At 35.3% G+C, this 14,460-nt stretch overlaps 1 protein-coding gene across 1 annotated transcript; it reads right to left on the bottom strand.

Moving 5' to 3' along the window:
- Positions 1-6,177: 6,177 nt before the first annotated feature.
- LOC116627919 (olfactory receptor 13G1) lies at positions 6,178-7,101 on the bottom strand. Its single transcript, XM_032397897.1, has one exon. It carries the CDS (start codon positions 7,099-7,101, stop codon positions 6,178-6,180), a length of 924 nt encoding a protein of 307 aa, XP_032253788.1.
- Between the last annotated feature and the right edge of the window lie 7,359 nt (positions 7,102-14,460).

The following is a 14,460-nucleotide window of genomic DNA, read 5'->3' as shown; positions in this document are numbered from 1 at the left end:
CTGACCCTTTCTTTTCTTACTCTGTTTCATGGTTTTCAGGCCTTATTTAGTGATATACTTGGACTCATTTCTCCTCTTTGCATGTCTATTACTGTTTTTGATTTGTGGTTATCATTTGGTTTGTATATCCCATCTTCTGTATATAATAGCCTATATTAAGTTGATGGCTGCTTAAGCTTGAACCCATTTACTTCTCTCCAACTTCCTCCCACATTTTAGATTTATGGTGTCATATTTTATATCTTTTATTTCGTGAAACCTTTGACTGATGTTTACAGAAATACTTATTTATATTGCTTTTGCTTTTCCTACTTTTCCTACTATTTCTTATTGCCTTTCCTTTCTACTCAGAGTCCCTTTTAATATTTCTTCTAGTACTGGTGTAGTGGTCATCAACTCCTTTACTTTTTGTTTGTCAGACTCTCTATTTCTCCTTCTATTCTGAATGATAGCCCTGCTCAATGGAGTATTTTTGTCTGCAGATTTTTCCCTTTCATAACTTTCATTATATCATGCCATTCCATTCTGGCCTGCAATGTTTCTGCTGAAAAATCTGCTCATAGCTTTATGGGGTTTCCCTTGTATGTAACTGCTTTTTTTTCTCTTGCTGCTTTTAAAATTCTTTTTTTCACTACTTTTTGCCATCTTAATTACCATGTGTCTTGGTGTGGACCTCCTTGCATCAATTTTTCAGGGCGTTCTCTATGCCTCCTGAATCTGGATATCTGTTTCTTTCCCCAGATTTGGGAAGTTTCCAGCTATTATTTCTTCAAATACATTTTCTGTACCGTTTTCTCTCTTCTTCTTCTTTTGGGATTCCTATAGTGCAAATGTTATTACACTTGATCCAGTCACTGAGTTTCTTAAGTCTATTCTCATTTTGCATATTTTTTCTCTTATATGTTCAGGTTGGTTACTTGATGTCCTCCACTTTTTTCTCAAGTCCAGTGAGTATCCATATAATCATTACCTTATAGTCTTTATAAGATATATTACTTTTTTTCTGTTTCACTTAGGTCTGCTACTGTGATTTGGTCCTGTTCTTTCATTTGGGAGATTTTCTTCTTTCTCCTCATTTGGTTTAGCTCTTTGTGTCTGTTTTTGGGTGTTATGAAAGTCAGCTATGCCTCCTGCTCTTGAAAGTAGTGGGCAGGATGCACACTTTTAACAAAGTGACACTGGTTCTCTTTCACAAGAAATGTGTAACCACTTTGAAGACCAGGGCTGGACAGGCCACTCCACAAAGCTCATTCCGGTGAGCCCACAGTGTTCACAAAGTATTCATGCTGGTCCTCTTCCACAGGGGACATGCAGCTTCTGCAGAAAGTGGGGCTGGCTGGGCCTGCTTCACAAAGTGCCCATGGCGGGGGCATGGTGCCCTCAATCCTTATGTGCTGGTCTTCTTCCGTAAGGGACTTACAGATACTGTAAACACCAGGGTGGCTGTGACTGTTCAGCAGTTTTAACAAGGTGCACTCATTTTCCCTGAGTGGTGACCAAAGACCAGGATCAAAGCCTCTCAAAAAACTTGGGTTGGGAGACATTGTTTTGCAAAGTTTTCACAGGCCTTCTTGCGGGGGGGGACCCACAGTGCTGGGATTGAGGCAAGCATGACTAGAAAAGGCAGATCCAGTGAATGGACAGGGCAGGGCTTGGTGTAAGAAAGTTAGGGAATATCATAACAACACTTGTTCCTGTAGGTGGCCCTGTGTTTATGCTGAGGGACAGTGGAGAAAAATGGCCACTGCCAGCTCTTTTGTTCCTGGAGGGAGTCTCCCTGTGATCCCTGCCTCTCTGGGATGCACTCCAAATCGAATCCTAAATGAGTAAATAATTCTCCCTCCCGCATGCTTCAGGCGTTTTTCAAAGGCTATTTCTATGCTGTTTCCAAGGACTGTTTTTTTTTTTTTGGTGCTATCTCTTTAAAGGTAGAGACACATGTTCCTAATGCCCTCTGGGCTTTTGGAAGAAAGCCAAGTCTATTGATACTGAGCATTTCAGCCTTTAAGCCATGCTGGTTGTAAGAATCCAGGAAATTTGGACCCTCTCGCTTTCAAAGCCAAATATTATGGAAATTTGTCTTCCCCATGTTGGCTCCCTGGTGTGATAGTCTGTTTTTCACCCCTCTCGGTGCCCCTGAATTCTCCACCACAGTTGGCCAGGACCCTTTTAACTCTCTACCATGTATCCACCTTCCCTGCCCTCTTTAATGTGCCCTCTTCTCTACCTTTAGCTCTGGAATTTGTTCTGCCAGTCCTCAGACCCTTTTCTGGGTTATTTACACTGTGTTATCTAGTTGTGTTGGTGGGAGAAGGTGAGCTTAGGTTCGTCCTACTCTGCCATCTTCACAGTGTTCTCGAGTTGATATTTTTATAATTGACTTCTAAGTTATAAATTGTGTTTGCCTGAATTAAGATATAAAAAAAGAGATACTTTGCAGTTGATTGATAACTGCTCTAAATACATTTGTTCTATTGGTTTGCCTTTATCTTTTTATGTATTTATTTTTAATTTTACCATTTTATATTGTTGAAGAAAGCGGACAGTTAGTAATGAAGAGATTCTTGTAGTCTGGATTTTGATGGATGCATATTCATGTCATCTTCCTTTAAGCCCTGTAATTACCATTAATTTATTGTTAGATATAAAAGTTTGATGATATTGTCATTTTTTGGCAAGATGATCTATATATGTGGTTCTATTTTGAAAATTTTAGCAAACTTTAAGGATCATTGCCTAGATTTATGCAGTCATTAGAGTATGCAAAGTGATGTTATTGATATTGTGTCTTTCTTCTTCATTTGTTAGCTGAAACCCTTCTTGAAGACAACCCACTAACCATACATAAGTCAATTATTTGGCAACCTTAACTTCTTGATATACAGATTATACAGGAAGTGAAAAATACTATTTTTTTCTTTTACTAGTTTTAACGAGTTTGTTCCCTAAAATCTTCCAATGTTCATCAAAACATTTTACTTTATTATTTTATTTTTTTAAAGATTTTATTTATTTGACACAGAGAGAGAGACAGTGAGAGAGGGAACACAAGCAGGGGGCAGGGGAGAGAGAGAATTTTATTGGTATTTATATTATACAATATATAAATATAAAATAAATATTAATGGTGGTCAAAATTTTTAAAGATATGATTTTTAATATGATTTTTAAGCCAAACTGCCCAAGTGGCATTTTGCATCTGGTATTACTGTGGTCTCAGCCTTGGTACTCTCCTTTCTCAATGAAATTTTACACACAGTTAAGTTTGTGATCCCAAATCTGTGGTTATGATATATTTGTTGATAGATACTACTAGTAATTGGAATAATATGAATACCTCTTTCCTTTCCCCAGTATGTTAACTACAAATCTGTTCAGGGTTGCCAAGTGCCTAGTCTCCAAATTTCCTCCTCTAGTCAGTGCTTACAGTTTGAGATGGTGCAGTGATATAGGTATGGCCAGTGTGATGTAAGGGCATGGTTATTGAGTGATACTTATTTTACAAAATCATGAGATACACTGTGCATATCTTACAAGTTATTTATTAATTATACCTCAATAAAGCTGAAACAAGAGTTTAAAATAATAGGTGAAAATTCACACGCCCTTTGACATCTCCACCCTTAGCCTTGATTCTGCCTGGGTCATGATTCAGATGCCAGGAATACAGAAGCCATTACTGACCCTAGGGAAAACAAAGTATAGCAGGACAAGAGAACAAAAACAAAAACAAAACAAAACAAACAACAACAAAAACCTTGAAGGATACCAGGTCTTTGCTGGTATCCTTGAGTGGATATAGTTACTATTGACTGTTGCACACCAAACTTCCATTGCATGAGGCATAAGTCTATTTACTGGTTTAAAAGGACAAAAGTAGTATTCTGTATTATCTGTAGCTTAACATATTAGAAACTTAGCAAGGCTTTTCCCTATACTTGTGTGCAGTAGAATAGGATATTTCTCCAATGAAATCTAAAATAATCTACATGAGGTCCAAACTCAGAATGCCTGTCTCATAAAAACAGCATTCTAAGGGAACTAGCCCAAATCATTGTGGAATATTCATCATACGCTATATCAAGTACTAAATACAATGAAGGGGAAATGTAGTATATACCCCAATTCTCCTTATCCCACAATCCCATATCAACACAAAAATGGCACAAAATACTGAAACCACTCTTGTCTCTTTTAAAATAAAAAATGCTCAATAGTTTTATAATTTAAGATGGATGTTTGCAATGCTAAGAGGTACAAGGTTCTGTGTAAGAAATATGGGGAAAATACAATTTCAACTTCATATAGTCTATGTTCTCCTTCGAATAACAAACACATAAATACTCTAGATGTTTAGCTATACACAGAGTTAATTCTCATCTATTTTGTATGAGTTGTACATGTCAGTATAGTGGGTTAGTTAGAAATCATGCAAGATAGTCCAAAATATATTGCTGTGGTATTCCTTTATATGCATATTACAAAATGCAATGTGCAATATAATAATAAACAAGAATAATATAGGAGCAACAGTGCAACAAATTCTGAGAGAAGGGAGTCCAGAATTAGTTTCCTTTTAAAAATTTCCAATTAAAATAAAAATTCAGAATGAAAATACATTTGAATGTTTCAAATGACTGTCTAACTTTTTTCAAAACATGCTTATAACCCCCTAATTTCATAAAAAGGAACACTCTCAGGCAATTGTTTTATATTTGTCTTTCTAAAGGAATTAATTTGTGTATTTGGCTTCCATGTGGCTCTCTTTAATAAGGAAGAGAAAATAATGAACACAGTCATCTATGAGCTTAATTTTAAAGAAATAGAAAGAAAGAAAGAAAGAAAGAAAGAAAGAAAGAAAGAAAAACAGCCTCTGACTAATGTCTACCCAGCTTGTCTAGCTAAACAGGTAAGCCATGATGTCTTGCTAATTATCATGAAACACACAGACAGACACACACACACGGAACATCAGCATCAGAAAATGTCACTATGATAGAGCAAGATAGAAACAAGTCTACTCCATTGACATATCTGAGCACAGATGAAGATAAGAATGCAGTCCAAACCTCAGAAATGATAGGTATCTTCTTCTCCTAGTTAATATGATCTATTGCTACTTATTTACCAATCACAGCTTAACAATGTTTATTTTATATGCCTCCTAAATCAATTTCTCTCATTTTCTGACCCAATCTAGAGAAAATCATGTTTGTGTGATTTTTCATCAAGTACCCCCAAAAAATCCCAAATAAGTCCTTTCTCGCATCCTCTTACTAACCCATGATGTTCTGTCTCCTCATGTAATAAATCCAGCTTGTTCCCTTACACGTTAGCTCAAAATGGTCTTCAGCTAGAAGGCATTAGAGGAATCTTTCTGTTCTTGTTTGCTAGGTATTAATTTATTTAGGATTCCTTATTACATGCTATATAAAAATGCCAACAATAATATATGGTTATTTTTTTCATGAAGTAGATTAGAATGACAAAATATTTAAAAAATATTTTAAAAGTATTGCAGTGGAACACTAATTATAACTGATTTCAAGGGAATATTGTACTGCCTGCATCACAAATAAGTCTCAAAGTAATGCAATGTATTTTCTTGTTACAGAAATGAGAGACATGATTTGATTCACAGACTGATTAATTTTATAATATTAGAAGTAATCTTTCTTAGTGAATATATTAATATATTTAATGTTTATGTGTACTTACAGGCAAATGTTTATGTATATGCATATATAAGAAAGAGAAAAATGTATATATTTTGAGAAAGATGTTTGGATATATATCATGATATTTATTTATGTGAGGAGGTATGTACATTACATTACAGACACTTAAAATTAAAAATATAAAATTGTGGAGACAATGAGAAAGCTGGGGAATAGGAATGAAAGAAACACTTTATTTACTGTGATTAGTTGTGAAAGTTTTCATGAAAGTATTTTAGAAATATGTAAAGTGATAAGTATAAATCAGTAGTGAAATGGTAAGAAAGTGCATTTTAGAAATCAGGAGCTAAGACAGTGATTCATGGTGGAATGAAACATTGTTGCTCTTAAGAGGGAATATGGAAATTTGGGAAGGAAATATCTATAAATGATCAGTAAAATCTGAGATGTTCTAAGAGATGATTCTGGAGTACAGAGCTGACATTCCCTTTTGAAAACACTAAGATTTCAGAAATGTGAAGACTTTCTGAATCCCTGTCTGCATCTCCTTGTTTCGGAAACTATACACAATTGGGTTTAATGTTGGGGTCTCAAGAGTATAGAGTGCAGCTATCACCTTGTCCCTTTCAAATGAGTAGCTGGCAGCAGGGCGGATATAGGTGTAGATTACAGGGGGGTAGTAAAGGGACACTACTATGAGGTGGGATGAGCATGTTGAGAAAGCCTTCCTCTTGCCTTCTGCTGTGCGGATGCGGAGAATGGCAGCAATGATAAAACCATAGGAGATGCAGGTGAGGGTGAAGTCACCTATGGCCAGGGTAATATCAGCAACATATACCATCACCTCACTGATTCTAATAGGGCTGCAGGACAAAGGCAGCAGTGGAGGTAGCTCACAGAAGAAGTGGTCAATGGTGTTTAGCCCACAGAAGGTCAGCCTCAGGATGAGACCAGTGTGAACCCAGGAATTGGTTACTGCAATCACCATGGTAATGCTGAGCAAGGCCAAACACATATGGTCATTCATAATGGTTCTGTAGTGAAGAGGGAAACCGATGGCCACAGAGCGGTCATAGGCCATTGTGGTGAAGAGAACCATCTCAGCCCCCAGGGACCATGTGAAGAAGAAGAGCTGGGACATGCAGCTTCCGTAGGAAATACTCCTTGCTGATGTTAGCATAGTCCCCAGCATCTTTGGTATAATGCTTGTTGTGCAGATGCTATCCACAATAGCCAGCGCCAGAAGGAAAACATGCATGGGTGTATGCAAGGTGGGGTTATAGATTATGGCAATGACAATCAGCACATTGCCAAGAAAGGCCACAAGGTACACGAAGAGAAAGGCAATGAAGAGAATTCTCTGCAGTTCAGGCTTTTGGGTGAGGCCCAGAATCATAAACTCAGTTACGATGCTGTTATTCATCCTGCTTTGATGACAGACATCGCAGAGAGTGAGCAACTGGGAATTAAAAGGATCTGGGTGCTTTTATTAGAAGATGTGTATGTGTGTGTGTATGAATTTAGTGATTTGTGCGTTGATGTGATACAACTTTGTAGCAAGAATTCCCTTTTGATGGAGTTCTCTCTTCCAGGCAGTATCTTCTAGTCTCCAGATGGATATAATTTTCTGATGCATGTTCTTCAGTTAATGACTCCATTAAACTGAAGTCACTGGTTGAGAAGAAAAAGATAAGAAAAATAAATATATTCAAGTATTTCAATATTACCATTTTGAGTTAAATCTTACTTGAGCATAATTCACATGCATATGAAATAGAATACAAAAAATACATATCTCACTAGTTGTTAACTATATGCTATCTTTCTTGAAGCATGTGTGAGTGGAAATATCTAGAACAAGAGAAGCTGGTAGGGCTAATAATAGTGGGAAGACTTCAGGGGAAAAATGTCCAACAGAATATCCTGAGGCTGGATATTCAGGGACCATTGAATAATTCATTGGTGTCTAAAAACTAAACAGTTTAATCAATTCTTTGCCTGATATTTTCTCTTCAGTTACAGAAGTAATTTCCAAAATTGCATGAACTAATTTGTTGTGCTGTCATACAATGGTAAGAAGATTGGACATAAAAATAGAAGATCTAGCCATGCATCTTTATTTTAGTATAGTTGTAAATTGGCCATTAAAATTCCATAAACTTCATATTTCTTATGAAATATTTTTTATTTCCAAAAATGATATAAATTAGAACAAATATTAGATATTACACAGACAATATGAAAGTTTCTTAGGAATACTAACAGAAAGAGGCAACTGGAAAAAGTTTTCTGGAAAATACCCAGGAGATTTATGAGGGAAATTATTGTTATTTTTTTTTCTTGTGTGTGTGTGTGTTAGGATGTAGGAAGTTTATTATTATTTTTAAGCAAAGAAATATTAAAATTGTTCGAGTTTCATTTTTTTTTTTAAAGAAACTTTTTTCTTTAAGATTTAATTTATTTGACAGAGAGACACAGCGAGAGAGGGAACACAAGCAGGGGGAGTGGGAGAGGGAGAAGCAGGCTTCCCGCCAAGCAGGGAGCCCGATGCAGGGCTCGATCCCAGGACCTGGGACCATGACCTGAGCCGAAGGCAGACGCTTAACAACTGAGCCACCCAGGTGCCCCTCGAGTTTCATTTTTTAAAATTTTATTTTATTTTATTTAAATTCAATTAATTAACATATAGTGTATTATTAGTTTCAGAGGTAGAGTTTAGTGATGTATCAGTTGCATATAACACCCAGTGCTCATTACATCATATGCACTCCTTAATGCCCATCACGCAGTAACCACATCCCACCACCCACCTCATCCTAAAGCAACCCTCAGTTTGTTTCCTATAGTTAAGAGTCTCTTATGGTTTGTCTCCCTCTCTGATTTCATCTTATTTTATTTTTACCTAACTTCCCTTATATTCCACTGTTTTGTTTCTTAAATTCCACATAAGAGTGAAATCATTTGATAATTGTCTTTCTCTTACTGACTTATTTCACTTAGTATAATACCCTCTAGTTCCATCCATGTCATTGCAAATTGTAAGATTTTATGTTTTTTCATGGCTGTTATATAATATAATATATATTATATAATATATATATATACAGCCTCTTTATCCATTCATCTGTTGATGGACATCTCGGCTCTTTCCACAGTTTGGCTATTGTGGACATTGCTGCTATAAACATTGGGGTGCATGTGTCCCTTCTTTTCACTACATCTGTATCTTTGCAGTAAATACCCAGGAGTGCAATTGCTGGGTCATAGGGTAGCTCTATTTTTAACGTCTTGAGGAACATCCATACTGTTCTCCAGAGTGGCTGTATTGCTTGCATTCCCACCAACAGTGTAAGAGGGTTCCCCTTTCTATGAAGGAAATTTTTCTTCTTTTTATTGCTCCCAAAAAAATTCTCTAGCATTTTGTCAACTGCATTCTTTTTTTGCTTATTTGGATAAATTTGTGTTCATGCATAATCATCTTTTTACATGTATACACGACTGTGAGGACGATTCTGACCTGGTCTATCTAGTAAAAGTGTCCAAAGTATCTGTGAATTTATCAATAACTTTATGCTTCATAATTGTTCTTTGACTTTTCAGAGATCATACTGTACCCGTGTTACCCAAACAGAGGAAATAAAAATTATTTTGAGACCACATCCAGTCTGATTTGCTCCCCTAAGCCCTGAAAGCTGAATTATTAATTTCCTAAATTTAATGGAATAATAATATGCTAAATTTACTGACTAATGTATGTGTAGCTATTCAGCCAGTAGAAAAAAAATGTTTTATCACATCTATAAACCACCTTGAGAATCCCTAGCTTTATTTCTTGTTTTCTGATAGCACAAGAATGTAACACCTGTCATTACTTAGATCTATATGTGACAGGCTCTGTATTAGATCTTCTGCAGATATGATATCATTTTGTAACAACCATGGTGGGACTTTAACATTTCCATCTGTATACAGTTGATATGAAAACAGTGCAGTGATAGACGAATAACAGAAGCCAAGATTACATATCTCATAAGAGGAAGAGCCAGGATTGATGCTTGTTGATGCAAAATGAACAAAACTTTTAGAACTGCTAAGAAAAAAAAGGGGAGAGAGAGTTTTATTTGAGCCCAGGTGAGAATAGCCGTCTGGGATACACAATCTTCACAAAGTAGAGAGTGCTCTGGAGAGAATACAGGGTTATATACACACATATATGTATACATTTGTCACATCATGAGTTACAAATTATCATGAGGAAGGATATTTTAGAAAATCACAAACTTTATTTTGTTTTTAGTACATGCAAGTTTGGAAGCTTCGGAGGTATGGGAACAGAACTTAGGGAGATTTTTATTCATATCTTTAGTTTGATTTTTTTTTTTAGGTTATCTGCTAATGAAGCAGATGTACAATGTGTGCTCAAGGCAGAAATAGAGCCCATGCAAAAATATTAAAAAAAAAAAAAAAAAGAAATAGAGCCCATGCTTTGAAGTTTGGTGAAGCCATTCTGACCTTGGTGAAAATGCAGCTTCCCTGGGACATCAGGAGCAGGGCCCACAAACACTAAACATTGAATATTTCCTTTATCATACCTACACTGTCTGGCCTTTAACAAATAGCTATTAACGTCTCTGCTGTATGCTTTCAGGTAAAATACCAATAATATGGCAAACACACAAAAGCCAAGTGATATAAAAAGTATTTTAAAGAAAATGAGAGTTTTATTCTGAATGAGATATGACTTGAAACAGGAAAATATAGATGAGATAGTTGATATTGGAAGTTCAGTTAAAATATTTTTAACTGCCTCTACCCCTCCCCTGCTTGTGCTTTCTCTGTCAAATAAATAAATAAAATCTTAAAAAATATTTTAAATATCTGATATTGAAATAAATAATAACTAATCTTCGAAATACTGAGTGATGAGTATATTTTTAAATTATATTAGGAAGCCCTGGTCTGGTTATTTCATCTGAATCAGAGATCTGTTATCAAAGATTTTGGATGAATTAATAAGGTAACAGTCTTTTTCCAGCCTATGTGATCTTACCCATCGAAATAGACACTCAAATATAAACTTAACTTTCCTTGGTGATGAAGAAGAAAGCTTCAATTTTCTTTTGGAGAATTGTTATCTATCCATGTAAAAAATGCTATTTATCTATTTAATTGATAATCATCAAGTTCCCTGAAGCTGGATGTGAGGGAGAAGTTCAGTCCCAAGATACAAAACAAAATTTTATAAAATGGTGAAAGTTTGCAAAAATAGTGGGTAATTCACCTCTGGTTCACTATCTCTGAGTTAAGAACAAAAGAGTGAGGGTACCTGGAGATTTCTTTTCTCATCTCTTCTTAGAACGTCCTATTCCCTTCACAGTGGTAATGACATTGGTTCAGCCCTGTTCTCAGTGCTGGTTCTATGACCTGGGATAGTTACTGTGCGTTGATGAGGACAAATCCAAAAGGAGACCATCATACAGTTCATGGAGAGAAGAAGGTATATATTGACTATAATAGCTTTGTTCAGAATATGCATTATTGACTTAGAGATAGATATCTTTGTCAATCCACAGGAATCCAGTATGTGGTCAATGGTTTCTATTGATACTCTGCAAGTGAGGCATGCCTGATTTCGATGCTATTTTCAACCCTAAAAGGCCACAGTATTAAATAAATAAATAAATAAATAAATAAATAAATAAATAAATAAAAAGTGCCTGCTCACATCAGCAGGGAAATATATTTCTCCAGGTTTTATAATTTAAAAGTTATTGACTCTTGGCCATGTCCTTTTCTATTACTCTCATCTCAACTTATTTATATTGCTTTAGTTACTATATTTAATCCAACTCAGATTTTCTATTGATTTAAATTTGGAAGTACAAAAATCAATGATATTTAGTTAGAAATAGGTTATTACATAGAGATTAATGCTTGATTCTGGCACTTTTTCTCCATGACATTGCATTTTTAAAGTACATTTTCTGAGTTTCCATCTATCCTCATTGGTTAAATGGAGAATAAAAACAGTGGTAAACTTTGAGTTGCTCTGAGGGTTAAACAGTGAATGCAAAGCCTTAGCCCAATACTTAGCCCACATTGAGCTGCCAATTAAATGTGATAATGATTATTATTTGGAATCAAAATCTAGTCTATATTTTTTAAATCATAGTTTTAACATCTGGAATTTTTAAATTATTATGAGGTGATTTTTAATGATTAATGGAAGGAAAAATTCCAATACTACATTTGGAATTATTGAATAATTATTATAATAAAAGAATAAGCAGATTGTGTTAAGACAGCATAAAAGATAATTCAATTAAATCTGATTATCATTAAAATGACTTTATTCAATAAATATTTAAAGATCACACTTCATACTAGTCATTATGCTATATTATATTTAATTAAAACCAAGAAGGAATTCAATATATGTCCTCAATTTTCTCAGGGTTAATGGTAAAACAATTAATCAACATGCACTGGGATGATGGAAAAATTATTAGATATACAACAATTTTGCATAATAATTAGCACACTTAATTTGGTCTTGGATAGGATTATGGAAAATCTAATCAAAACATTGAATGTAGTATTATTCTGGAAATGTAAGCAATTTTCAGTGAATGTGGAAGGAAAGAGAAGAGGGGAAATAATTTCCAAGCAAAAATAAGAAGGTATGGGGGCGCCTGGGTGGCTCAGTCGTTAAGCGTCTGCCTTCAGCTCAGGTCATGGTCCCAGGGTCCTGGGATCGAGCCCCACATCGGGCTCCCTGCTTCGCAGGAAGCCTGCTTCTCCCTCTCCCACTCCCCCTGCTAGTGTTCCTTCTCTGGCCGTGTCTCTCTCTGTCAAATAAATAAATAAAATCTTAAAAAAAAAAAATAAGGAGGTATGAAGTACAAATGTATCTGAGAAATGGCAAATAGTTTCACTAGAAGACAATGACAGTATGCACAGAATTATTGTGTCATGTGAACAAAATAGGACTTGTTCAGATTATTATGTTATAGTAAGTTATTGTGTTGTTCTGTAAGCATAAAGGAGAATTTGAAAATTTCTGAGACAGGAACTTATATGTGTTTTTCCCCACTTTTTAGAAAGATAGCTCTAAAGGCAACATAGAGAATAAAGGGAGGTATTATGTTGTCCATTTTGAGCTGAGACTCTGTTTACGAGGACCAATTGATTTGTAGAAAAATATCAATTTAATTAAATCATACATAAGAATGTGCTTGTAATAACTAGTTACCAGAATAAAATAAAATTTATATAATAAATAAAACTATGTATAAAAGAATTTAGACAAATTAATTTTAATTGTTAATCAGGACGCAGGCACTCTGACAAATGAATATCACCAACCCCTTCTTAGAGGGAAAAGATTGAGGTCATTTTGTGTTTTCTGACTCCTAGAGCTCAGAGCATTTATCAGAAGTTCATATTGATGTTTTATTTATGTGTCATTTATTCTACTACTTTATTTAATCCTGAGAACAGGATTAGTTAAGAATTAAGAATGTTAATGTCAGTGTTTTAAATCTCACAAAGTCGGTAAAATTTGGTACAAGTAACAAACTTACTCATTGTTATACAATCTGACATTGGTGACATGAAGATCTGGATCCAGGGAATCCCATGAAGAAACTCACTCATGTTGTAATTTATAAGATAATTGCTATGCTGATGCATATCTCAGAGCACAAAATATTCTCCCAAGCTATCAAGTACATCACCATCATGATCCCTGTTTTCAAATGCCTTCATCTGCACCACGGCAGCCACCCTGTTCTATGGAACTAGAGTGGTACAATGTACTGTATGCTTTCACATTCCCGAATGTCTTTTCATTTTAGGCCACTTTCCAATAGGAAAGTTTAAGTCAGAGGTGCTTCTAATTCAAGCTTTGTTCAAGGAGAATGCTTCATTTTCACAGCTTAGGTAGTGAAAAAGAGATGAAAATGACCACTTTTCAATTTTTAAAAATTTTGATAATATCAAAGAGAGGAAGTAATGAAAGATCAGTGTGATGGGAAATATGTAAAAATATGTAAATATATATAAATATAAAAGGTGGTGGGAGTTAGGGGAGTGTGTAAATGACGGGGTACAAATTGCAGCTCTACCCTCAGCAGGGTAATAAACTACCTTGGTTAGCCTGGGAGAGCCCCTGTTTTGTCACTGAAAGTCTTGCGTCTTGGGAAACTCCGTCTCAAGAAAACTGGGACAGCTGGTCACCCTGGAACACCTGAAGCCAGGGCAATGTCTATTTATGAGAATCTCAGCCACACATTCTCTTCAAAAGCATTTTATTTTCTAAGTTTGGGAAAATGTAATTTTACAAATTCAACTTTAAACTCCTAACTCTCCTTATTTAAGTCTATCACAGAGTCCACAATCCAATTGGGAAGTTTTTCCATGGAGTAGGAGGGAAATAATGGGACCACTGAACAAAGTCTTCCATAAATATTAAATTAGCTGGATTCCAAGCTTTCCTATAGTAATGAGTCATGTGCTTCAAAACTGTTAATAATTATCATAGGATCTTACAAACAATAGAAAGAGCCCAGATGTCCATCAACAGATGGTTGGATAAAGAAAACATGATTAGATAGATAGATAATGGAATATTACTCAGCCATAAAAAGAATGCAGTCTTGCCATTTGCAATGATGTGAATGGAACTAGAGGGTGTTATGTTAAGCAAAATAAGTCAGTCAGAGAAAGACAAATACTATATGATTTCACTCAAATGTGGAATTTAAGAAACAAAACAGATGAA

Source organism: Phoca vitulina, unplaced genomic scaffold (assembly GCF_004348235.1).
Source record: "Phoca vitulina isolate PV1807 unplaced genomic scaffold, GSC_HSeal_1.0 scaffold106, whole genome shotgun sequence".
Taxonomy (NCBI): domain Eukaryota; kingdom Metazoa; phylum Chordata; class Mammalia; order Carnivora; family Phocidae; genus Phoca; species Phoca vitulina.
The sequence above is the reverse complement of the archived record's forward strand: the minus strand, read 5'-3'. Positions and strand labels throughout refer to the sequence as shown.

Bases quoted from the DNA above. Each gene is read 5' to 3' on its own strand.
- LOC116627919 (XM_032397897.1), bottom strand. From the start codon at position 7,101: ATGAATAACAGCATCGTAACTGAGTTTATGATTCTGGGCCTCACCCAA.